Source organism: Psammomys obesus, unplaced genomic scaffold (genome assembly GCF_907164565.1).
Source record: "Psammomys obesus unplaced genomic scaffold, mPsaObe1.curated_primary_1811, whole genome shotgun sequence".
Taxonomy (NCBI): Eukaryota; Metazoa; Chordata; class Mammalia; order Rodentia; family Muridae; genus Psammomys; species Psammomys obesus.
Window position 1 is genome coordinate 2,185,680 of NW_026596085.1, and position 24,529 is coordinate 2,210,208.

Genomic DNA, 24,529 nt, shown 5'->3' on the forward strand with positions numbered 1-24,529 from the left:
AGGAGACTTTTTCTTTTCTTCGGGAATGTCAGCTAAGGAGGAAGGTCAGCTGGGCGCTTTCTCTGCCTCTCTGAGTTAGCAGGCTTCCACCCCAGCATCTGGCTCTCCAGTCTTCATTGGTAAATTTGAACACTGAGGGAGGTGAATGGACATTCAGCACTTCCAGGGGGAAGACGGAAGTTGAGGAGTGGTCATAGTGCTGCATTCCTGAGTTCAAGGCCAGCCTGGTCTACAGAGTGAGTTCTGGAACAGCCAGGGCTACACAGAGAAACCCTGTGTCTAGGTTAGGGTTTCTATTGCTGTGATGAAACACCATGACCAAAAAGCAAATTGGGAAGGATAGGGTTTATTCGGCTCACACTTCCAGATCATAGTCCATCACTGAGGGAAGCCAGGACAGAACTCAAGCAGGGCAGGAACCTGCAGGAGGAGCTAATGCAGAGGCCATGGAGGGTGCTGCCTTACTGACTTGCTTCCAGTGTTGCTGTTGTGGTAAATAAAGAGGAGATGGTGGCCTAAATAATGCTTGTTATTATCAGCCCTATAACTATCGTGGAGGTATTATTGAACCCGCTATCACAAATAATAAGACACAGACACTGTTAGATTTCATAATCTCCTTATTTACCTTGGGCTGAGCAAATAATCTACCTACACTGTCTCAGTAACCTCACCATCCATCTCCCCGCCCCCATCCAATGCCACCCGCCTTAATCATTCCTATCTGAGCTACCTCCCACCCATAATCTTATGAATACTTGCTTATATTTGGTGTTTTACCATCCATGCCACCCACGGAGTCCTTCCCCTAAGCTCACGTGGTATCCTCCTTTCTCCTTTCTTCCTGTCTGTTTTTCATGAGTCTCCTGTTAAAAGCTTGGGAACCTTAGCCACGCCCACCCCATTCTGCCCTGCCCAGGCATAGGCCTTTAATCAACCAATCAGGTATCACGTTCTAGGCAGGTTTACACCACAAGGAGGGAGCGCGAGAGAGGTTAAATAAGCCCCAATAAGATGATGTAGTTGCTGGCAGTGGCAGTCTGCACCTAGCACTTGGGGGGCAGAGGCAGGTAGATCTCTGTGAATTCTTCTTAAAACTGGTATAGACTGCAAGCAAAGTGGCTCCCAACTTGGGAGACTAAAGGAGGGGGACTGACATAAATTTCAGGCCAGCCTCGACGAGACGAAAATCCTATCTAAAAAGAAACTAAATACACACAAATTCCAGGCAGATGGTTGTACAAATCAAAGTCTAGGGCAGCCAGGTGCGGTGGGGGCACGCCTTTAATCCCAGCACTCTGGAGGCAGAGGCAGGTGGATCTCTGACTTTGAGGCCAGCCTGGTCTACAGTGAGTTCCAGGATAGCCAAGGCTACACAGAGAAGCCCTGTCTTGAAAAAACAACAAAACCAGATGGACATAGTCCTACATACTTGCAACCTCAACACTTGAGACACCAAGGCAAGAATGAAAATTATTTCAGGGCTAGCCTGGGCTACACACAAAGATCCTTTAAAAAAAAAAGTTGAAAAGGAACAGAGATGTTTGAGAAAACCCATCAAGGCCCACTAGAGTCATGACAGCCAAGAAAATAAATTATCCCAGACAAATGCAACAAGAAGTTTCTCTCGGTAGCAGTTTTATTTGACTCAGAGTGAGGCTCACGCTGTGGCCCAGACCTCTGACCACGGGGTCATTCTTGGACAGATTTGCTGTCCTGGGCTTCTTTATCCAACTGTTACAAGGACGGGAAAACTATGGGTCACACCTATGCATCAGGACAGGGAGAGGCGCAGCCACTGTGTCAGGGGAAGCTTGGGTAGGAGGGGAGGGGCTCCTTTCACATGCAGGGAGGGGCTGGCTGCCGAGCAGGGCTGGGGTTCAAGCTGGAGAGTGGGCTTCAGTCAGGGTCAGAGCTCTGCACGGGACTCAGTAGCTGTGAATGGAAGACTTGTCCACCTCGCTGTGCTGCTCCTTCTGGGACTCAGTCACCACCTGCTGGGGAACACGGACAAGGACATAACTCAGCACCTGCCCACCTGTCAAGGCTTGCTGAGGTTACAGCTTATACACTGCTGTTTTGTTTAGAGAAGGGTTTTTCTGTGTAGCCCGGGCTCTCCTGGAACTCGCTTTGCAGACCAGGCTGGCCTCGAACGCCTGCCTCTGCCTCTGCCTCATGCTGCGAGTAAAGGCGTGAGACACGAGGCTGTCCATTCATCTTCTATCTGGTGTCCTGCCTTGGCTCAGCAGGTAGAGTAAACTTGTGACACAAACCTTACAACCTGAGTTTGATCCCTGAGACTCATAACAAGGGAGAAAACTGACTCTGAAAATGCCTTCTGATCTCCACATGAGCACATGGCACACGCGCTCCCGCCCCCCCCAATCTAGCGTCCCTCCCAAGAGCCTTGTACCCTAAGATCTGAGCCGACTGGGGCTCAGAAACATTAGAAATGCTAGGGTCCCTCATCAAGGGCTTTGTCTCACCTCCCCATCCCGGGTCTCAATAGTCCGGATGAGAACCATCTTCCGGCTCTGGCTGTCCTGGAGAGGCTCCACCTCAGGCACTGGAGAGAGCAGGAGAAGGGACACGGAAGGGTTTGGGCTTCTCTGGTTTGGGGGCTCCCACCGCTGAAGCCAGGACCCTCGCTGCTTGAGGAGCGGGAGTCAGGGCGGGAGGCGTGGATGAGACACAGGCTGGAAACCCGACGTGGAGGACTCACCAGTCGTCTTCAAACTGAGCGAGGCGAAGGAATGAACGGGCACGGAGATCCTGCGGGCGGAGCACGGGGCCGGGTCAGCCCTCGGCTGGGCCCCCGCGCCTCCCCGCCCCGCCCGGCCGCCTCGGCGCTCACCGGCTCTCCTCGCCCTCCAGCAGCTTCCTGTAGGTGGCGATCTCGATGTCCAGGGCCATCTTGACGTTGAGCAGCTCCTGGTACTCGCGCAGGTGCCGCGCCATCTCCTCCTTGAGCTGTCGGAGCTCTTCCTCCAGCCGCGCCGCGCCCGCCTGGTAGCCTCCGGCCTCCAGGGCGAACTGCTCCTCCAGCTCCCGCAGCTGCCTGAGCAGCGCCTCGTTCTGGGGCGGAGGGGGGGAGCAGAGGGGGGAGGGGCGGTCGGAGGGGCCTTCAGCACCCACCCCGCGGCCCCGGGCGGCGTCGGGGTGCTCACCGTGCCCCGCAGCCCGTCCACCTCGCACGTGAGGCTCTGGATCTGCCGGCGGGACTCGTTCATCTCCTGCTTGGCCTGGCGGAGGGCCTCGTGGTTGCGGTTGGCGGCGTCCGACAGGTCGGCGTACTGCGGGGGGGGGGGGGGGGGGGAGGGGGGGGGGCGCACGGGCCCGGCTGGGACGCGCGCCGGCTCCGGGGCCTCCCCCACCCCGCCCACCCCTCCCCGGACCCCTCCCCCGCCCTCGCACTTTGGACTTGTACCACTCCTCCGCCTCCTGCAGGTTCTTGGCCGCGATGCTCTCGTACTGCGCGCGGATGTCCCTCAGCGCCGCCGTCAGCTCGGGCTTCACCGCCGCCTCCGCCTCCACCTGCTGCGCCTGCTGGCTCTCCACGCTCACCTGCAGGTCTCGGAGCTCCTGCGGGCCAGCGAAGGCGGGCTTGCGTGGGGGTGCGCGCCCGTGGCCCCGGCTTTCGGGGGGTCGACCGGGAGGGGGCCCTCGCGTGAACAGCAGGGGGCGCCGGAGAGGTCAGGGTGCGGCTGCCCCGCCCGCCGGCAGGTGGCGCGTGGGTGGGAGCCGCCGCACCTGCGCAGGGCGGGGCGTGTCGCCCCGGCCTTCCCCGACGCCCCGACCTACCTCTTCGTGGAGTTTCTTGAGGAACTCGATCTCGTCCATCAGAGACTCGATCTTGCGCTCTAGCTCCAGGCGGGACAGGGTGGCGTCGTCCACATCCTTTGTTGAGCGGGACGGGGGTGGGGGGAGAGGTCAGGAGAAAGGGGGCCCCTCAGGCAGGGGAAGGGCCAGGCCTTCCCGCCGCCGCCCCCCTGGGGGTGCAGCCGGGCCAGTGGGACGGACGTGGCCCCCCACCTCACCTTGCGGAAGAGCACCAGGTTGTGCTCCGCGTCCTCCCGCTTGCGAGTCTCCTCCTCCAACCTGACGGGCGGCATGGGAAGACGCCGGGCGGCGGGGTCACCCCCCCCCGGCCCTCGAGCCACACGCGGCACCCCGCCCCCTTCTGCTTTGCCCCGGGTCTAAAGCGCGGGGTGCAGCCTGCCCGTCTAACGGACCAGGCACGGAGGAGACTCCCCCTACTGCTCGGCCGCTTCCCGAGGGCGCTCAGAGCCGGGGCTGGGAGGGGAGGGGGAGGACCGCGAGGACGCCGCGGCCACGCCCTGGGGCTGCGGGACCCCGGGGCGGGAGGGAGGAGCCGAGCCCACGCCCGGGGGGCGCTCGGCCTCTGACCTCTGCTTGAGCGCCGCCAGGTCCTCCGCCAGCCCGTCGCGCTCCACCTGCACCCGGTCGCGCTCGCGGCCCAGCAGCTCCAGTTCGCGCCGCAGCTCGCGCAGCTCGCGCTGGCACAGCTGGTCGGCGCGCGCCGGCTCCTGGCCCCGGGCCTGGCTCAGCTCCCCGCGCAGGGCCGCGTTCTGCTGCTCCAGGAAGCGCACCTTCTCGATGAAGCTGGCGAAGCGGTCATTGAGCTCCTGCAGCTCCTGCTTCTCGTTGCTCCGGGTGGCCAGGAACTCCTGGTTGAGGGCTTCAGCCATGGAGAAGTCCAGGCGCTCCGAGGGCAGGCGCAGCGCCGCCGCCCGGGGGGCACGGAAGCTGCCCAGCCGCGCCGGGGGGCTCGGGGACGCGGAGCCCAGCAGGCGGCTGCTGGAGAAGCGGGAGCTGGAGTAGGAGAAAGCCCCGGGGGACAGCGAGGGCGGCGGCCCGAAGGCCCGGCGGTACGAGGTGGAGCCGAGGCTGGACCGGAGGCCGGACGAGTGATGGCTCATGGTGCCGGGAGATGGCATTCAGCGCGGGACAGAGCTAGGCCGAGCGGGAAGGAGCCGCAGGCCAATGCGGGCTGCTTTATAGCCCTGCGGTCTCAGGGGGGTGTGCTGGGGGGGGGGCACGGCGGCTCCTCCCACTGGCCTGACCACAGCCGGCCTGTGTGGGGAGGGGGCTGCCCCACCCCGCAGGGTGGCCATGCCACCCCGTCCCTCCCCTGGTCGCTGGCACTCCGCCTGCTTGATTCCCCCTTCTGGCTGGCAGGGATCAGGGACGTGGACAGAATGGAGGCGGATTAGGGGTCCGAGCCTTCTAGCATTCTAAGGTGGGACTTGACCTGGGGTGGCCCCTCAGAAGAGGAGGCAGAAATTAGGGACTGGGGGAGGGGGGCTGAGGTTAAAGCACAGGCTTTCGCAGTGAGGACAGGTGGGTGGAGGGAGAGCTGAGGCCGAGGCCGGGGAGTTTGTGCCTGTCTCCTGGAACTGGGGTTCTCCTTTCACCTGTTGCCAGCTCCCCCCATCACTGACCGCAGCCGAGGAAGAGGGGACAGGAGGGCTGAGGCAGGGGGGCCGGGATCGGCTTATCTCGCCTACTCCCCAGGGCCCAGCAAAGGTGGTTGGCGCCAGCTCTGCAGCTAATGGACGGACAGCTCCCCTCCCCCTGCCCTTGGCCCAGCAGAAGTTGCACGCTGATGTTTCCACCTTAAAGACACAGCACCCCCGGACTTGGATTAAACACCTGCCTCAACAAGGGTGGGCACCTCTTGGGGGGCTGAGGCTGCCCAGGCTTCTGAGGGTCTGTGCCAGGTTAGAGGCTAAGTGCCCCTTTACTGGATTCTCCCCGCTCCCCACCAACTGCCGCTCAGGCACAGGTCTTCCGGGAACCAGAGGGATTCCCGGAGTAGGGAGGGGAGGGGGCTGAGGGGTAGCAGCTGCCAGGGCTGAAAGCTAGCAGGCACCAGTCTCCAGTCCCGAGGAGGTGCAGGTGCCCAGAAATGGTGTGGATAAAGGAAGATGAGATGGGAAAGATGCTCACCCGCCATTGCCTCCAAGAGAGACAGAAGCCCTCCGGACAGACCCGCAAGCAGACGCCTTTCACTCGCTGAGCCATCTTGTAAACCCCACACACATGCATGTGCAGTGTGACCCATAAGCCTGAGTGCCCAGGCATTGCACAAGTACACACTGACGCCCCTCAACAGCGCCCCTGCCCCCACTTTGCCGGAAGGCTGCTGTCTGGCCTTTGTGAGTCGCACAACTTGCAGAATGCACACCAGGCGGTCCAGGAGTGGACAGGGCAGGGTGGCTGCTCTGGAGGAGGAAGGATGCTGAGGCCTTTCCCGTTTGCTGGGAGCCGTGTGTCTGCTGCCACTGGGGATTCTGGGACTCTTGAGCAGAGCCATCTACCTCAGATGGGTCCCGAGGAGAAGCCAGATGTGGGAGAAGCAGGCTTGGGGTTCTAGGTTGGATGCCTGACTGGGATAAGGAGGGCAGCTCCCTGCTGGCCATCTCCTTCATACTGCAGAGATGGGCCAGAGCCAACGCCCAGCCCCAGCAGGCGCTCCTCCCTGGCCTTCCTCTCCAGGCCCCTCCTTCTGGGCTATTAGTCTTTCCCGGCTCAGCTGCCAGGTCCTGCTCCTTGATGGATCTGGTTTGGTTGCTAGGGGAATGTGAGAGGGGAGGTCGGGAAGGAGGAGATGAGGTGAATAATGCAGGGCCTGCTCCACCCCAGTTCCCGGAGTGGAGGAGGCTACAGTCCCACAGGGGCTGCGGTGAGGGGAGGTTGTCTGGAGCCTTGGTGCCTTGGCACTTTCCGCCACAGACCTGGACTCCGAGCATTTGCTGCCATTGGTCTACAGCTCTATTCAACCCAGACCCCAAAGGCACAAGGTGAGCCCGACCCCCCCCCCCCGAGACAAGGCAACCAGAGGACCAGAACAAGCCTTGCATTGGGAGCTGGTGGCAGACCCCAGCCTTCAGAAGGGCAGAACAGGCAGGGGGCCCCTGGGCCCAGGGGGTTGCAGATGAAGTATCTGTTGACCTCTGCCCCTGTGTAAGCCTCGGGCTCACTACTCTGAGGCCTTGGAGAAGAGGGGACCGGAAGACCCCCAAGTAGGACCAGGGCCGTGCTAGGGAGGAGTAAGGAGCCAGCCTGTATGAGGGACACATACAGGCATATGAGGCAAGGCAAAGGCAGAGAAGGTTTCCTTCCTAGTGGCCCAGAGCCAGGCCTGGGAACTCACAGAGGACAAAGACAGATGAAAACAGTCCAGGGGAAGATTGCTCTAGCTGCTTCCTTCCCCAAAGTTTGCCTGCCCTGGGAATGCAGACTTGTTGGCCTTCTTTTTTCTCTCAGGAAGATGGGGACTACAGCCTAACGCACTGGCTCTCACCCTTCCTAATGCTGCCAGCCCTTTGAGCCAGAGATTATTTCATTGCTCCTTCATAACCGTAGTGTTGCTACTGTGATGAATAACCTGGCGGGTGACCCCTGGGGGTCGATAGCCTCTAGACTAAGTGAACAAGCGTCTTAGCACATACCCTGCAAGGGCTGAAGTAACCCGGCGTTTATTGGGGTTTGCTGCTGCTACTGCTCTCACGCCTCAGCCTCCAGGGCCTGGGAGGCTCTGGGCGAGGCTCTGGGCCTTTTTCGGAGTGTCCTCCCTGCTGACTGAGAGAAGTGTCAGTAGACTCAGCTGATGGCTGGAGGGGAAGGTGGGCTTGTCCTTCCTCAGTGTGGAGGGGCTCAGGACATGGCTGTTCAACCCAATGAGCAGGGCGCTTTGGCCTTTCTTGAAGGCTCCTCGGGTCCGCCCAATTTCCTTTACCCCTAAACGGGAAGGCCAATAACAGGCCTACTACATCCTATCACCAGGAGCACTGATGAGCTCCAGGAGGTAAGGCACTTCAGGCCTGGCCAGCGCTGTATGACTCTCCCTCTGCTCCCACGGTGCCCTGCAGGGTTAGGGGAAACCGCCGGATGCAAGCAAGGAGCTGCACAAAAGCCGGGCAGCTGGGCGCCGCCATGTACATCATCAGCAAGGGTGCCAGTCGGCTGCGCACCCAAAACTGGTTTAGGAGAGGTAGCGTGTGGGCAAGGGGCAGAGGGGAGTAGGTGAGTGAAGAGGGCGAAAGCTGGACTCCAGCCAGGCCAAAGAGTGGGCGGGGCGCACAGGAAATGGTGGCTAAGCCATCTCCAGACTGCGAACGTAATACCCGTAATACCCGGCTCTGTGATTCGGCTCAGCCTATAAGGATGGCAGGATCCCCAAGGTATTTGTGAGGATTCGGGAAGCCAAGGCTGAGGTGGGGTAAAGGGAGCGGTCCTGGCCGAGGTCGGCCACAGCCTGGATGCTCACCAGCTGCGTAACCCACCCTGAGTGACCATCTTCTCAGAGCTCCCGTTCCCTCCTCTGGACAACACAGCTGGTCTCCTGTGATGCTCACGGTAGGTGCTCAGCCATGTCTCTCACCTCTGCCACAGGACAGAGCACACACAGAAGAGCAGTGGCATAGGATATGTCTAATTCCTTGCAAACAAGTATTCCCTGGAGGCCTTTCTGGTCCAGGGTTGGAGCACACCTTCATTCCACGACTCCAAGATAGGCCAGTGCCCTTAACACTCCTTCCCTAGCTGCTCAGGCCCCTGGGCTCACACCTGAGGTCCCAGCTGCCGCTGGAGAGGGAGGAACATTTGAGCTCAGGAGTGGCCAAGTCAGCCTAGAAAGGTGGTTCCCCTCCCCTGGGTAGCCACTAAACGGGAGCCCCTAAATGCCTGCCTCACTGACACTTGGATCACCGTGCAGTCAACAGTCATGACACCCCTCAGCTCCCCTGGTCTCCTTCCCCATCACTGAGGTAGGAGCTGAGGCTACGCGGGACAGCAAGTCTGCAGTTGCAGAAGGAGCCTCCCTCCCTCGTCTGTGTTGGTGGGCACAGGAAGGACTTACAAGTTCGTGATGGGGTTCTAGGCTCTGGAACCTGAGACCACGGAGACCTCAGGTAGAAACGGGGTCCAGGATCCCACATTTCTTTCTTTTCTTTTTTTTCTCTTTCTTCTTCCTTCCTTTCATCCCTTTTTTTTTTTTTTTTTTTTTTTTTCCAAGACAAGGTTTTTCTGTGTAGCCCTGGCTTTTCTGAACTCACTTTGTTGCCCAGGTGGCCTCACAGAGATCCACCCGCCTCTGCCTCCCTGTGTTCTGGGATCACAGGTGTGCGCTGTGCCCGGCTCAGGGCCCCATTTCAAGGGCGTCTCCACCAGTCAGACGCAAGGTTCCCACCCTCCGAGGGCTGGGAGACTGGAATTCCTCCCCAGGTGCCTCTGCTCCAGAGCTCCACCCTCCAGCCAGGCTGCTCTTCTGGAGGAAGTGGGTGACAGACAGTCCCAGCACCCACAAAGGGGCTTGGAACCCTTTGTAATTGGTTCCGGAGGTTCCAACGCCCTCTTCTGGCTGCTGTACGCACTGCATGGGTGTGGTCCACAGACATACACGAAGGCAAAATACGCTAACGCAGAAAGTAAAAAATAAATAAAAATCTAAAAAAAAAAAAAATTAAAGGTGAACAGATTTGCTCAAAGCCACAGAGTATGGTTTAGGTCTGGCTGCCTCCTGCCTGAGACCCGCTGATCCTGAAAGCAGCTGTTGGCTTTTGCCCTTGTGTTTGGGTTGTCCAGCTTTGAACCTAGGCCAAAAATGTCTGTCAGGCATCTGAAATTCCCCCTTCCCCTCGTGCCTTTCCTCTCGACCAACTTTCTCATTTTTTTCTGAAAAAAAAAAAAAATAATAATAATATTGATAATAATTTTAAAAGGTTTTGCTGCCACCTACTGGTGAGAAGACAGAATGGCATGTCTACAGTCTGAGTGTGCTAATTGACTCAAAAGCCTTTGGGATCGTGGGATTTAGTATACTTCAAAATTATTCACCGTGCTCCTTTTCACAGATGATGAAAATTATACAAGGAGGAATTAAAAAAGTCTTAGCAGTTTTAGCCCTGGCTCCTTCTCCCTCCCCCAGGTTTCGGCAGCATCTGGCTGCCCCACAAGCCAAGCTAGGGCAGATGTGGTGAAGTGTGATGTTAATCTCGTGTGGGTGTGGGTGTGGGTGTGGTTAAGGCAGGTCTAATCTACCTAGCCAGGTCCAGAATTCTGGGCCAGACATCGTGAAACCTTTTCTTAAAAAATGAAAACAAAAAACAAAGAAGAAAAGATCTAGCTATATAGCTCAAGATGGCTACACACTTGAAGCCTACACGTACTGATATCTCATGCATACACTACCACACCAATCTTCTATTAAGACAATATAAATGTGCACATTATACACACACAGTATATATTCATACGCATACAAACATATACTGTGCAGACTCATTCAAACTCACTGAATCGCCCCAATAACATTCTATGCTCCTGTTCTTCCTGTTTCCTCCCAATCCAGGGCTCAGTGATCCCAGACTGAACCAGGCAGGTTGGTGCACACCTATAATCTCAGGTCTCAGGAGGCTAACTCAGGAGGACCGTGAGTTTCAGGCCAGCCCAGGCCACACAGTGAGTTCCAGACAAACAACAGACCCGGTCTCAAAATATTAACATCTCCCCCCTACCCCCCAAATAGCTGTCTCATGGGCAGAGGAGAGGTCAAGGTTAGGATGTGCCTGGCATGTAAGAAACTGGAGAAATATAGGTGAGGTCTAAAACAAGAAAGGTGAGGCTAGATTTATCGGAAGGATTTGGAGGCCTTTAGGCTTGGTAAATCACAGTTAAGACTGCGCGTGCGAGTGTGTTGCTGAGGACAGAACCTAAGGCAAGCACTAAGCTATACTTCCAGCCCAAGACCTTTTTTCTTTTGTGATACCATCTCATGCAGACCAGGTTGGCCTCCAGCTTACAATGTAGCGGAAGCTACCTTGAACTCATGACCCTCCTGCCTCCACCTCTGATGTGCTAGGGTCAGAGGCATGCACCACCACACCTGGCCTCAGATGTATTTCCCCTCTCCCTCCGTTACCTCCCACCTCCTTTTCTCTCTCGGTCTGTGTGTGTGTTGCCTGGTGCCGGGGCTTGAACCAAGGGCCTTGCACCTACTAAGCACTTATTCTGCTATGACCCTCACCCCTGCTTTTCAAGTAGATCACAGTGAAGTATCCAAGGAGGGGGCAACACACACACACACACACACACACACACACACACACACACACACACTGTTAACTCTCAAGAATTCAGTAGGATTCTCTGGAGAAGTGCAGGTCTCACTGGGTCCACGCAGCAGCCGTCTCCCTCCACAGAACTCTTCTGCCTGGAACTCCAGGCTAGAACTGGAGGGAGTCGGGACTCACCCACCCTGACAGGCCTGAGGTGAGGCAGGGCAGCGGAGGTAGACAGGCTGGACTGTCAGCATCTATTAGAGTTTGGATCCAGAATGTCCCCCAGAGTCTCGTGTGGTGAACTCTTAGTCTGTAGCTGGAGGCGGCGGAAACTTCAGGAGATGGGCCCAGGGGCTCTTGCTGGGAGCTTGAGTGTGGCTCCCAGCCTCCCTGCCCCCATGATGAGCAGCTCGCAGCTGTCTGTATGTCTAGCTCTAGCCAGACCCAATGTCTTTGGCCCCCAAGGGCAGCTGCACTCACATGCCTCACATAATTTAGACATCCCTAAGAGGGAGGATGGAGTGGAGACGGTGCAGGAAGTAGGCCACTGGAGTCTTGTCCCTGGCCCTCTCCTCTCTCCAGCTGCCAGGAGATGAGCAGATAGCATTCTTCTCCCACAAGGAGAGCTGCTGTGTCGTGGGCCTAAAAGCCTTAGGACCAACTGGCCAAAACCTCTGAAGCCATGAGCCAAAGCTGATTTTCTCAGGTAGGTCTCAGCAGTGGTCAGCTGACATCAGTGTGCTAGAACGTTCTTGAACTGGGTGAATTCTCTGTGTCCCACACTTGGCTGGAGGAGAGAAAGATGGGCTTGGGAAAAGGGAGAGGTGAGTGGAGAAAAGAGCAATGGATGGACCAGGAGGAAGCGAAGCCGAGGGAAGGGACGAGAAGCTGGTAAAGACTGAGAGAATAAATGAAACAGGACATGCCAGCAAAGAAGACACACACTTGGGGCTGGAGAGATGGCTCAGAGGTTAAGAGCACTGGCTGCTTCCAAAGGTCCAGAGTTCAATTCCCAGTAATCACATGGTGGCTCACAAGCATGTATAGTGAGATCTGGTGCCCTCTTCTGGTACACAGGCACACATGCAGGCAGAACACTGAATACATAATAAATAAATAAATCTTAGAAAAAATCCCTCTGTTCTTTTGAGACAAGGTCCTATGTTATAACTCAGGATGGCCTCAAACTTAGTGGGGGGAGGGGTCAGGGATTAGAAGAAGGAGCCACCACCCCCTGCTAGGGCCTTACTATTGTTATGTTACTAAAAAGCATGACGGTTTCTGTCAGTAAACCCAGCACTGTGGAAGGTAGAAGCAGGGCACTCAGCAGTTCAAGGCCAGCCTCAGCCATGTGAGTCAGTCAGGCTAAGCTACGTGAGACCCTGTCTCTGCCACATAGCTTGGACTGAGTTCAACTTCTGGGACCCGTGTTGTGGAAGGAGAACCAACTCCCAACAAGCTGACCTCTGACCTTCACACCATCCCACACATAAGAAAACAAGCACATGTAAAAATATATATATATGTACATAAAAATGTCTCTGAGGGGCTTTTATATTAAAATGCCTTTAGCCGGAAACAGAAGGGCCATCTCAAACATCCGAATCTCCCTCAGCAAGAAAACAGGGCAGAGAGTTACAGGACCGGGTAAGCCAGGAGCTCAAAATATCATCAGGGAGCAATTACCTTTTTATTTCTCTGCTGCCTCATGTTAAAGATGTTAGCTTCCGTTCTGTTTGTTCCCTTGTGGTCTCAAGATAGTCCCAGCAGCCGCAAGCAGCTTGCACAGCTATCATATACTCACACACTGTCCACAGGTTGCAAGAGAGAGAACGGTTTTCCAGACTCTGGAAAAGCCAGAGCAAGACTCCCTTCCCTCCGCCCCTCCCAACACCGGCAGACATCACCTCATCTCTCATCTCCATAATGACATCACTTGCTGGTTCCATAACCAATCCCCTGGCAAGGGGACTAAAATTACCTCTATTAGTTTAAACAAAGGTTTACCAAGGTGTTAGGAAGTCCCCAGCTCTGGCACACTCAATGTCTGTGTTAGCCCCTCAACAATGACCTAGATCCAGGCCAGCAGGCTCAGGCCTACTGGCAGAGACAGGAGGATTGCTGTGAATTCAAGGCCAGCCAAGGCTAGGGTGATACTCTATAAACCTGAAACCAAACTACACACGTAAAGACTGGAAATGCTCACTGCAATGAGAAGACTAGACCAACTTTACCAACAGCATTTTAGTGCTAATTTTCTCTGGTGTTTTTGGGTTTTTTAATGTGTTTTTGTTTTTTGTTGGTTCTTTTGTTTTTCTGAGCAGGGTTTCTCTGTATAACTGTCCTGGCTGTCCTGGACTCACTTTGTAGACCAGGCTGACCTCAAAGTAACAGAGATCCAGCTGCCTCTGCCTCCCAAGTGCCAGGATTAAAGGTGTGAGCCGATAAAACAGGATCAGATGAATGGGGAGGAGGTCCCCCCTATCAGTGGACTTGGCAAGGGGCACGGTGGAGATGAGGGAGGGAGGGAGGGACTGGGAGGGAATGAGGGATCGGGACAAGGCTGGGATACAGAGTTAATAAAATGTAACTGATAAGAAAAAAATAAAATTAAAAAAAAAAAAGGTGTGAGCCGCCATGCCTGCCTGGTTTTTTGTTTTGTTTTGTCTTGTTTTGTTTGTTTGTATGTTTGTTTTTTTTTAGAGGACAGGGTTTCTCTGTGTTCCTTGGCTATCCACTCAGTGGACCAGGCTGGCCTTGAACTTACAGAGATCTGCCCGCCTCTTACTCTTGTGTTCCACATCTGTGAGTCCCAGTGAGGTGTAGGATAAGCCAGGAGCAGTGATGCTCTGTGATCCCAGCACTCAGGAGGCAGAGGCAGCTGGATCTCTGTGAGTTCGAGGCCAGCCTGGTCTATGTAGAGTTCCAGGACAGCCAGAGCTGCAGAGAGAGACCTTGTCTTTAAAAATCCAAAAGTTAGAGCCAGGTACAGTGGTAAACACCTGTAATCCCAGCATTGGGGAGGCAGAGGCAGGCAGATCTCTGTGAGTTCAAGGCCAGCCTGGGCTACAAAGCACAGGACAGCCAAGGCTGCAGAGATACCCTGTCTCAAAAAAACAAACAACAATTAAAAACAAAAACATAAAACAACAACAACAAAAAGTTAAAATTTCATAGTTTGTTGTTTGTCTTGTTTGTTTGGAGTCAGGGTTTTGCTATGTAGTTCTGACTGCCCTGGATTTGTTTTTCAAGACAGGGTTTCTCCATATAGCCTTGGCTGTCTTGGTGTTGCTTTATAGACTAGGCTGGCCTTGAACTTTCAGAGAACGGCCTGCCTCTGCCTCCTGAGTGCTAGGATTACAGGTGTGCACCACCGCCTCACCCAGCTGTCCCAGACTTTGCTGTGTACAACAGTGAGCTGGATCCTGTGTGAATTATCCTGCCTCTGTTTCCAGAGTGCTTGTATGACAGGCATGTGACACCACATCTGGCCCTTAAGTTTATTTAGTTTCTTTTTAGATAGGATTTTAGTCTAGTCCAGGCTGGCCTGAAATTCACAGCGAGCCCTCTGCCTCAGTCTCCCAGCTGTGTGAGCCGCCTTGCTTGCTTTCTGCACCAGTTTTGAGAACTCTTCTGCAGGCATGTGAGGTGGCTCCTGGGACCACATAAAGGCAGGAGGAGAGAAACAGCTCCACAGAGATGTCCTCTGACCTCTACACATGTGCCATGGCGCACACACACCCACACGTGTACACAATACATACATAAACATAATTAAAGGTAAACAGAAAAGAAACCTTCTGGGTCTGGGGATGTAGCCGAATGATTACATTACAAGTGAGTCCTAGAGTTTTGCATCGAGCACTGTGAAAAAGGAAAAAGAGGGAGAAGAGGAAGGCAGTGAGGGAGGGAGGGAGGAAGGAAGGAAGGAGAAAAGGAAGGGAGGAAGGAGGAAGAAGTCTGGTGGTGAGAGGAGCCTTTCAAAGCACTTTCTGTCTGCAGGAGGTGCGGTGTGGCACACACTTTTGATCCCAGTACTCAGGAGGCTGAGGCAGGAGGATGGCTGTGATGTTGGAGGTTGGTCTGATGGTTGTTACTGGCCTGAATCCAATGCTGCTTCCTGGGCTCCTGGGATGTGTGGTGATAACCAATGACTCAAGGTCTCTTCAGCACTTCAGGTCTTGACACCGCCCCCCTGACCTGGAAAGGCCGCCAGGTACAAAGATGACACCCCCAAGGGCTGCTTCCCAGGAGCCCCCTTTCAGTCAGAGTTCTGGGTCAGATTTCAGTGTGTCAGTGTCTCTGCAGCGGCAGGCTCTAATCTTTAATCTCTCCAAGCTTTGTCTATCACCGGCCCCTCTTCAGGCGAAGAACACGGAGATAAGCTATGAATGTAGCCTTTCCTCCCACAATCCTTCAGCGTGCCATAGAACAGTCCAGAAGTCAGAGGTCTGAAGACTGGTTCTCTTCAGGCTTAGGCGTTGTTGTTTTTATTTATTTATTTTTTTGTGCTTTGGTGTTTAGCTTGCATGTATGCCTGTGTGAAGGTGTCAGATCTTGGAGTTGCAGTTGTGGGCCACCGTGCTGGGAATTGAACCCAGGTCCTCTGGAGGAGCAGTCAGTGCTCTTAACAGCTGAGCCATCTCTCCAGCCCCCAGGCTTAGTTTCTATGAGTGTTTGCTTACAAGTGCGTGTGGTGCCCGTGGAGGCCAGGGGACCCCTGGAACTGCGCTGTGAGCTGCCATGTAGGTGCTGCCTGGTCCTCTGCAGGGGTAGCAAACACTCTTACCTGCTGAGTCACCAGGTCTTCCGCCCCAAGCTGTGGTTTTAGTGTACCTTACAGGGCATCCCACAGCCTGACAGATTTCTGTTGGTGTACGGACATGCACCAGGTGCTGCACACCAGTGCGCAGCCAGCGCCTTCCCCACCCCCGCTCCTGCTTCTTCCCCACGCTGGAGCAGCTCTGCCTGGGCCAGGGGAGGGCAGTGAAAGGCTCTCCCACCCCCATCGGTCCGGATAATGAGGATGGAAGCCTGTCTCACCTCTGAGGCCCCGTCCACTTACCCCATCAGAGCTCTGAAGCGATTCTGAGCTCAGATTTTCCATTTGTGCTCAAGGGCACATCATATGATTGTCGGCCACAAAGCAGTGACCCAGGCCTTGGGCTGTATTTGTTCTTGCTGGAGGCTGAGTTCTCCGCACTTTTCCACCCACACAGGAGGCAGAAAACCATCTTTGCAAGGACGGATTCCTCCCCATCCTCCCCAACCACGGGCACTCCGCTCTTCAATTCCCCGGGCTCTCCTCTGGGATCTTTTTTCCTCAGCTAAGTTCTCTTCCTGTCACCTTTCCTCACCTCGTCCGAGGCAGCTGAAAGCTTCCCAGAGCCTCACACCCTGCCTCATGTATAAAAGAACTCACCCGAGAGGCTTACTGAAGGGATTGGCAGGGGCTGCTTCTGGAGAGGGGTTGCAACTAGGAGCGGGAGCGGGGCTTCAGGCTCCGCCAGGCACTTCTGAAGCTTGCAGGGCCCACATATGGGCATCTGAGTGCTTTCTTGTGGCTGTTTGAAAGGGAAATGCAGGCTTGGGGGAAAAAATGAACCCTTTAGATATACTGGGGTGTCATGCCAGCTCCATACCTAGCTGTCCATTTATCTCCAGTCACACATTGTGGTCAGTTACAGACTATGGTCATCATCCTAGCTGGCCCACCCACCTGTCCCAGGAGCTTCAGGAAGAACTAGTCCTCTGAGCAGCCAAGGCTCGGCAGGAGGCGTACCTTGCCCCAGGCACAAAAAAACCACTGCTTCTAGAAATGCTGCAGAAATGGCTAAAGCAGACTCCATCCCAAACCCAACAAAAAAAAAAGCCATCTTGGGAAGGCTGGTAAGCAGGTCCTGCTGGAAGTCACTGGGCAGAGGTGCCACATCAACTCTTCACCCACCCCAGGGCACTGGCTTATGTACGTAGGCAGCACCAAAACCCGTTCCTTCTGCACACGGCATTCTCGCTGTTATTTACGCCAGCCAGCCAGCATATACAGGCCCTCTTCACACTGATGGCAAGGGAGACAGTCCAGAGACCCTTGTTGCGCCTCTGTTGGCCATCAAGCTAAACAGACGCCCAAGAACTAAGTATTTCATCCTAGTAAGATGCTATCAAGGGAGAAGGGGGAAAGGAGCTGTGAACAAGAGGCCAGCTTCCCACTTAAAATCAATCACCTTTATTGATAGTGTCGGACAAACACCAGGACAGTGGAAGTGTAAAATGGTAGGTCATGGGGCTAATATTCTTCACCCTCATCATCTCCTTCAGCACTATCTGCCCCAACCTCTTCATAATCCTTCTCCAGGGCAGCCATGTCCTCACGGGCCTCAGAGAACTCTCCCTCCTCCATGCCCTCACCCACATACCAGTGCACAAAGGCCCGCTTGGCATACATCAGATCAAACTTGTGATCCAGGCGAGCCCAGGCCTCAGCAATGGCCGTGGTGTTGCTCAGCATGCACACAGCTCTCTGGACCTTGGCCAGGTCTCCACCAGGCACCACAGTGGGAGGCTGGTAATTAATGCCAACCTTGAAGCCAGTGGGACACCAGTCCACAAACTGGATGGTACGCTTGGTCTTGATGGTGGCGATAGCAGCATTGACATCTTTGGGGACCACATCACCACGGTACAGCAGGCAGCAAGCCATGTATTTACCATGGCGAGGGTCACATTTCACCATCTGGTTGGCTGGCTCAAAGCAGGCATTGGTGATCTCTGCTACTGTAAGCTGCTCATGGTAGGCTTTCTCAGCAGAGATGACAGGGGCATATGTGGCCAGAGGGAAGTGGATGCGAGGATAGGGTACCAGGTTGGTCTGGAACTCTGTCAGGTCAACATTCAGGGCCCCATCAAACCTGAGGGAGGCCGTGATGGAAGACACAATCTGGCTAATAAGGCGGTTAAGGTTAGTGTAGGTTGGGCGCTCAATGTCCAGGTTTCTACGACAGATGTCATAGATGGCCTCATTGTCTACCATGAAGGCACAATCAGAGTGCTCCAGGGTGGTGTGGGTGGTGAGGATGGAATTGTAGGGCTCAACCACAGCAGTGGACACCTGGGGGGCGGGGTAAATGGAGAACTCCAGCTTGGACTTCTTTCCATAATCAACTGAGAGCCGCTCCATCAGCAGGGAGGTGAAGCCAGAGCCGGTTCCCCCACCAAAGCTGTGGAAAACCAAGAAGCCCTGAAGACCCGTGCACTGGTCAGCCTGCAATTAGAAAAGTTCATTTCATGTTGAGACATCCTGTGAAAGCCGCAGTGGGCGTTTATGAGCCTGTGACTAACTTCCAGAACATCTAGTCAGGGCGGTTGTCAAAGGCCTCAAAATGCTCAGTGACTCAAGGAGACTCCCAGGCCCATCTCCTTGCCAAGAACACACAGCCCAGGCTTTGGTTGCTGGTCAAGGTCGTGCACCCTTCTTATCGGCTGGTGCTACCCGACCTGGAATGCATTGCCAAATCAGTGTGAACCATCCAAGCTGGAACACAGGATGGCTGGTCCCACTCACTGCCCAGGTGATCTTCAGGCTGGAGGGGGTGGGTGGGGGCCCTGCCTCCTCTGTGTGACAAGACTACTTTATCTCACTTACGAAAATGAGAGTAGTGACCCAGCTCAGGGTGAAAATTGGTGAGTATTCGGAATAACGTTGGCACCGTAGGCACTCAGCATGTGGGTGCCACCTCATTCTGGGCACGGTGGTTCCACTGGACTTCAGGCCTCTGGGGCTCCCCGCTCCATTCAGCAAACTATGACAACCCCAAAGGCCAAATTTGGACCCTGTGCTTTATGACAGTGGGGATGGAACCTTCCTGTCCTGGGCAAGCACGCTACTCCGGGGGCCTAACTGTGACCTTTTTACTCCTTTCGTACACTCATAAATGACTCCACATTCTAATTACATACAAGCAGCACTGAGCAGACCCAGCGACACCGGGATGGAATGCAACTCCTCTGGCAGTGAACTGTACAGTGAACTAGAACTGTAAATGGCTTTTACTTGGTTTTCATGCCCGACAGCAGGCCCCAGAGTCACTGCTCTCACTGAAACTTCATTTGCACTGGGACAAGTCACCAGATTTGATGGGAAGTTGAGAAAAGCATGAAGCTGTGAGGGAAAAGGCCAGTTGTGGCTGGACCCTGCATAACGTGACCTCAGCCTCCTGCCATGCTTCCATCCTGGTTAATCACTTACAAGGCTTACAGGGCGGTCATCTGACTTCAAGGCTGTCCATTCAAACATGGGCTTACCAGCTCTCCTGCCAGGACTGGAGTGCTCAGAACTGCTCAGCTAGAGTCAGCTCACTGCCCTGAGCGCTAGGAAATGGCTTTTCTGGGATTTCTAATCTGTAAGTTCCAATGACGTATCTGTCTGTTCCATATGAAAGCTGCTGACTCCTCAAGCTTTGCTGGAGGACTAAGACTTTTTTTTGGGTGTGTGTGTGTGGGGGGGTTCTCTGTGTAGCCCTGGCTGTCCTAGAACTCACTCTGTAGACCAGGATGGCTTTGACCTCATGAGATCTGCCAGCCTCCGCCTCTCGTGTGCTGGAGGAGTAAGCCACCATGGCCTGGCTTGTGGGCAGCTTCTAAATGGTGTCACCCTGGCTTCTGGGGCTCTGAAACCCTTTGCTTCTTTCTTCTGTTTCTGATGACTGAGTCCGGGTGCTGTAAACGCTAGGTGACCTGCTCTATGAAGGAGCTGTATTAACATGAAATGCCAGTCCGGATTTCCAAGTGAGTTTCATCTGTTAGTCACAGGCAGGCGTCAGCCACCTACTCAGTGCGACTGAGAGCACCAAAGAGGGACGTGAATGTCTGAGCTTAAACAAAGAGGCTTTCCACAGTCTTTAATGTCAAGGGACGGTGAAGCTCGCTGGTTCTCCCTGAATAAGCATAGTACCTCAAATCATGGTAAAACACAGTACAGAGAACCTTCCCCTACACAACCCACTGCACTCACCAGCTTGCGAATCCGGTCCAAGACAAGGTCAATGATCTCCTTGCCGATGGTGTAGTGGCCACGGGCGTAGTTGTTGGCAGCATCCTCCTTGCCCGTGATGAGCTGCTCAGGGTGGAAGAGCTGACGGTAGGTACCAGTGCGAACCTCATCTGGGCAAGGAGAAGAAAGAGATCAGCCCCACAGCTCGCTCCCCCTTCCCTGTCTGAAGAGATTCTGAGCATGCCAGCCAGCGAGAAGCAGCGGCCAGGGAAGCTCCGGGCCAGCTCACCGATCACCGTGGGCTCCAGGTCTACGAACACTGCCCGGGGCACGTGCTTGCCAGCGCCCGTCTCGCTGAAGAAGGTGTTGAAGGAGTCGTCCCCTCCCCCAATGGTCTTGTCGCTTGGCATCTGGCCGTCAGGCTGGATGCCATGTTCCAGGCAGTAGAGCTCCCAGCAGGCATTGCCGATCTGGACACCAGCCTGGCCAACGTGGATGGAGATGCACTCACGCTGCGGAAAGGGGGGAAAGGAGGTGTCAGAACATGACACATGGGGAGTTGGGGGATGGCTCACACCTAAGTTAAAAAACCGTCAAATCACTTCTCAGAAGCCACTCCTGCTTAGGACTGCATTTCACAACCAAAATTCGTTATTGAAGAGCTAACTCAAGAGAAGTCAATAATCTCTAGAAGATAATCCTAGTGACCTACCAGGCAAGCCAGGCCCTTCCTCTGTTGTAGCCACAGTAGTCACGATCATTCTACTGCTTTGGAATGGCATTCAAGTTGGCTGTGGTGACACCTACATGTAATCCCAGCACTCAGGGAGACAGAGGCAGGTGGATCTCTATGAGTTTGAGGCCAGGACAGCCAAACCTATACAGAGAAACCCTGTCTCAACACTGCCTGCCCCCCTCCCCCCCAAAAAAAATTATGGCAGAATTCCCCAGCTCTTGTAAGTAGGCTGCTGAGTCCTTGAACTTGACAGCATCTTTTTCCTTTCCAGAGCTGAGTCACACTGTGTTACTCCTGAGCTCATTGTGGTTCCTCTTTCATCCAGTTCTTTAACAGACAAGACTTCCTCTCCCCTTTAAAACCAGCTTAAACCAGCCCCATGACTCACAGAGAAAACTCTAGATAAGCAGTTAGTTGTGTGTTAAGCGTGGCCAGAGGCAGCCTTTCAACCCAGGGAAGAGCCAGTCTACGAGGAGAACATTATCCTTTGCTGTCAACCCATCTGGTGGGAAGAAAAGATGCTTGAGGCCAGAAGGTCCCGAAAACTTTACCTTGATAGCTTAAGAGATGGGGGCGGAGAGTGGGGAGAGGAAGTTAGCTGATTGTCTAGTAGACTAGACTGTCCGTTTCTGGCACTGTGGGGACATAATTGCAAGAATCTGACAGTGGGGGGGAGACTTGTTCTCCCTCCCTTGCTGTACGCAGTAATCTCATTCCTGATTAGTCAAATGAGACAGCGAGGGCGGACCCTGCGCCCACAGGATTACGAGGGACCCACTGTTCATCATAGCTCACCTCCATGGGACGAGAGAACCTTCCAACCTGACAGGAGAAGCCTCCCACTGTTTCCCACTATTTCCCTCAAGTAGTAAATAAAGACTTTCCTGCTCTTAAGAGTCATGAAAAGGAAACTCAATTCAGCACCCAGGCCCTTTGAGGAGCAGTTTCACAGGCCAGGATAATGAAGGAGCCATTACCCACAACCTTTGACTTGTCACCAGGGTTCTGACCATATCAGTGAGTTCAGTGTCTCCTGCCCCAGGGCTGCGGGGGAGGGGCAGCTCTTGTTCCAGTGACCTTCACCTGGATTTGGAACTTCCACAGTCCCCTGAAGCTAGACGGAACCACAGACAGGCCTAAGGAGGCAGTGTCTGAGGGCCGCTCATTCTAACAAGGCAGTTAGTTCAACTGCAGCCTCTTGCCCCCAATTTCTGATCTGTCTAACCACACTGCTTCTTTGGGCTGGCCAGATGGCTGGAGAGCTGAGGTCGGTTTCTCCCAAACCGGATGATCTGAGTTCAATCCCAGGGACCTACTTTGTATAAAGAGGGAACAAACTTTCCCAAGTTGTCTCATCTCAAGCAGTGGCAAACATTCATCCGCACGATAAATGTAAAATCCTCAGAAAACAAACCTGCCTGCTGGAAGCTAATGAAGGCAAAGTCAAGGGCAGGGATGACTCAAGTCTATACCAGCCTCAGCTGGCTGAGAGGCTTGGTCTTGCAAAGAGCCATTCACTTAAGCAGGGCTTGCCTGACAGGAGAGCCTGGGGCTTTTCTGAATTGTATCTTTGTGATTTCACCTGGTCGAAAGCGCTCAGGCCAGTTGGTACAGAGTTTCCTAACTGCTGCATCCTATTACTCACTGACTCCTCTTTCAGAATACAGTTCGAAACAGTTTCATGGGGTGTGGGAGGGCATTGGCTCACCTGGCTAGTGGCCAGCCTCAACTCTGGAGCTCAACCCTGAAGGAAAGCCGCGCTGTGCTCGCCTCCCCCGCACACAAGCACACCCCCACTAGTGAGTAAGTGAAACAAAAAACCAACAGCATCTGAGGCTGGGGATTTAGCACAGTTGGGAGCCGTCTTGCCTTAGCTCTCGTCTGAAGTTCTGTGCTCTATCCCGGCACCAGAACTGTAGTCCCAGTCCTAGGAAGCAGGAGGTCGGCAGTTCAAGGTCATCCTCCACTACAGGGTGTGAGAGGCAGCCTGGGCTACATGAACCCCTTGGGGGAGAAGGTGAGATTTCTTCAAAAAAGGTTTTTGCTTTCATTCTCCCCAGAAGCTTAGAACAGCTGAGCCTGCTGTGGTTAGGAGACCCTGACTGTTTTATGGGAAAGTGGGAAGGAGCCAAGTCAAAAGGCTGTTAATGGAGTTATCTTGGACTGCGAAGCTATGCCCTTCAAAAACAACGCTGATGTGGGTTTTCTTTTAAAGTTCTATCGGCAGCTAAGGATGATTCTGGTTATGTTCCCTTCTCTTCTGGAGATAAAACTCAGTGGCTTCCAGGACAGACAAATGTTCTTCTAAATATTAAACTGATATAGTCCAAGGTTCCCTATTCCAAGATTGGTCACCCTGATGTCCACACTAGCCTGGGACTCGCCAGGAAGCCCGAAAAGCCCCAAACTCATGGACAATCCCCGCCTCATCCTTCGGAGTACAGAACTAACCACCCTCCTCCAAGCTGGGATCAGTTCCTGGTATTTTTTATTTTTTTTTTCTGAGACAGGGTCTGACTATGTAGCTCTGGCTGGCCTGAACTCAGAAGAGCGCTCAGCCTCTGCCAGAGCCCAGGAATTAAAGCTGCCAGCTCCCACCCGAGTTCCTGTTCCTTGAACTGAATGAATTCACTATTGAGCTAGGTGAGTTGTCAGAAGCCCTTGGGTGGTGGAGACAGGAGGACCTTGAGTTTAAGGTCAGCCCAGCCACACAGTGACTTCTAGGCTGGCGTGAGCTACCTGAGACAAAACCAAAAACCAAGCCGGGCAGGGGCACGTGCGGGGGCAGGCGGATCTCTTATGAGTTCGAGTCCAGCCTAGCCTACAGGGTAGTTCCAGGACGGCCAGAACTACACAGAGAAACCCTGTCTCAAAAACCTTTTATGGACGTGTTTCTTAACCTGGAAGCCAAGTTAAGAAACCCTGCCAGGCTGGAAGCTCTGCGGGTTAATCATTACTCCCTCGGACGGGAGGAGCTGCCCTTCCCAGGTGCAGCGGGGAGGCCCGGGGACTGGCCGGCCACAGGTGACTCAGCAGCGAGTCACAGGGCGTGGACAGAGTGGCCGGAAGCGTCCGCTCAGCCCCGTCCCGAGGGCACGAGGTGCCCAGCTGGGAGGCGACATCGTAAAAAGAGAGAGAGAGAGAGAGAGAGAGAGAGACCTTTTAGTTTCTCTTTAGTTGTGGTCAGCGGGAAACTCCTGCCTTTCCAGGAGCCGCCTAGACGGGGACGCTCTCCCAGCTCGGCCGGGAGGGCGGTGCCGGTGGGCTGGAGGCGGCCGACCCCCGGGGCAGCCCGCGGCCCCTCCAGACGGCCCCCGAGCCGCACTCACCATACTTGGTCGTGGACGTGGTCCGCGGGAAGCCGAGGAAGCCGGGGTTGCGAGGAGCTCCCGCTAACAGACCGCCAAGGAGTCCGGGGGAGAGGCCGTGTGAGGCCCGGCCCCCGGGAGGGCGCTTTTGTAGCCTGGCCCGGGCCACACGTCGGCAGGGCGGACCCCGGACCCCGCCCCGGGCCGAGCGAGGCCGAGGATTGGCGCGTTCGCAAGTTCAAACCAAACTCCGCAGGAGGGGCTGGGCGCGGGGAGGGGAGGAGGGCGCGGGGTCAGGCGGGGCGGGGGAGGACGCGGGCGGGCGACCGCCGGGCTCCGGCCAGGCGTGGGGGCCTCGATCGGCCTCCCGGGACACGCCGACTCTCGGGACACCGTCGCCACCGCGCCCGAG

General features: G+C 54.9%; 2 protein-coding genes across 3 annotated transcripts; both read right to left on the reverse strand.

Moving 5' to 3' along the window:
- Window positions 1-1,627: 1,627 nt before the first annotated feature.
- On the reverse strand, window positions 1,628-4,978 carry Prph (peripherin). 2 transcript variants are annotated; one of them, XM_055627015.1, is made up of 9 exons: window positions 4,408-4,978; window positions 4,038-4,098; window positions 3,802-3,897; window positions 3,415-3,582; window positions 3,168-3,293; window positions 2,855-3,075; window positions 2,723-2,772; window positions 2,487-2,566; window positions 1,628-1,994 (listed from the first exon to the last, which is right to left on the reverse strand). In XM_055627015.1, exons 1-9 carry the CDS (start codon window positions 4,956-4,958, stop codon window positions 1,929-1,931), a joined length of 1,419 nt encoding a protein of 472 aa, XP_055482990.1. In that variant the 5' UTR covers window positions 4,959-4,978; the 3' UTR covers window positions 1,628-1,928. The 2 variants fall into 2 exon arrangements, with proteins under 2 accessions (XP_055482990.1, XP_055482989.1); XM_055627014.1 differs by having other exon boundaries at window positions 1,628-1,997.
- A 12,309-nt stretch (window positions 4,979-17,287) lies between these two features.
- Window positions 17,288-24,245, reverse strand: Tuba1c (tubulin alpha 1c). The gene is made up of 4 exons (XM_055627025.1): window positions 24,139-24,245; window positions 20,363-20,585; window positions 20,095-20,243; window positions 17,288-18,345 (listed from the first exon to the last, which is right to left on the reverse strand). The coding sequence occupies exons 1-4, from the start codon at window positions 24,139-24,141 to the stop codon at window positions 17,371-17,373; spliced, it is 1,350 nt and encodes a 449-aa protein (XP_055483000.1). The 5' UTR covers window positions 24,142-24,245; the 3' UTR covers window positions 17,288-17,370.
- Window positions 24,246-24,529: the final 284 nt, after the last annotated feature.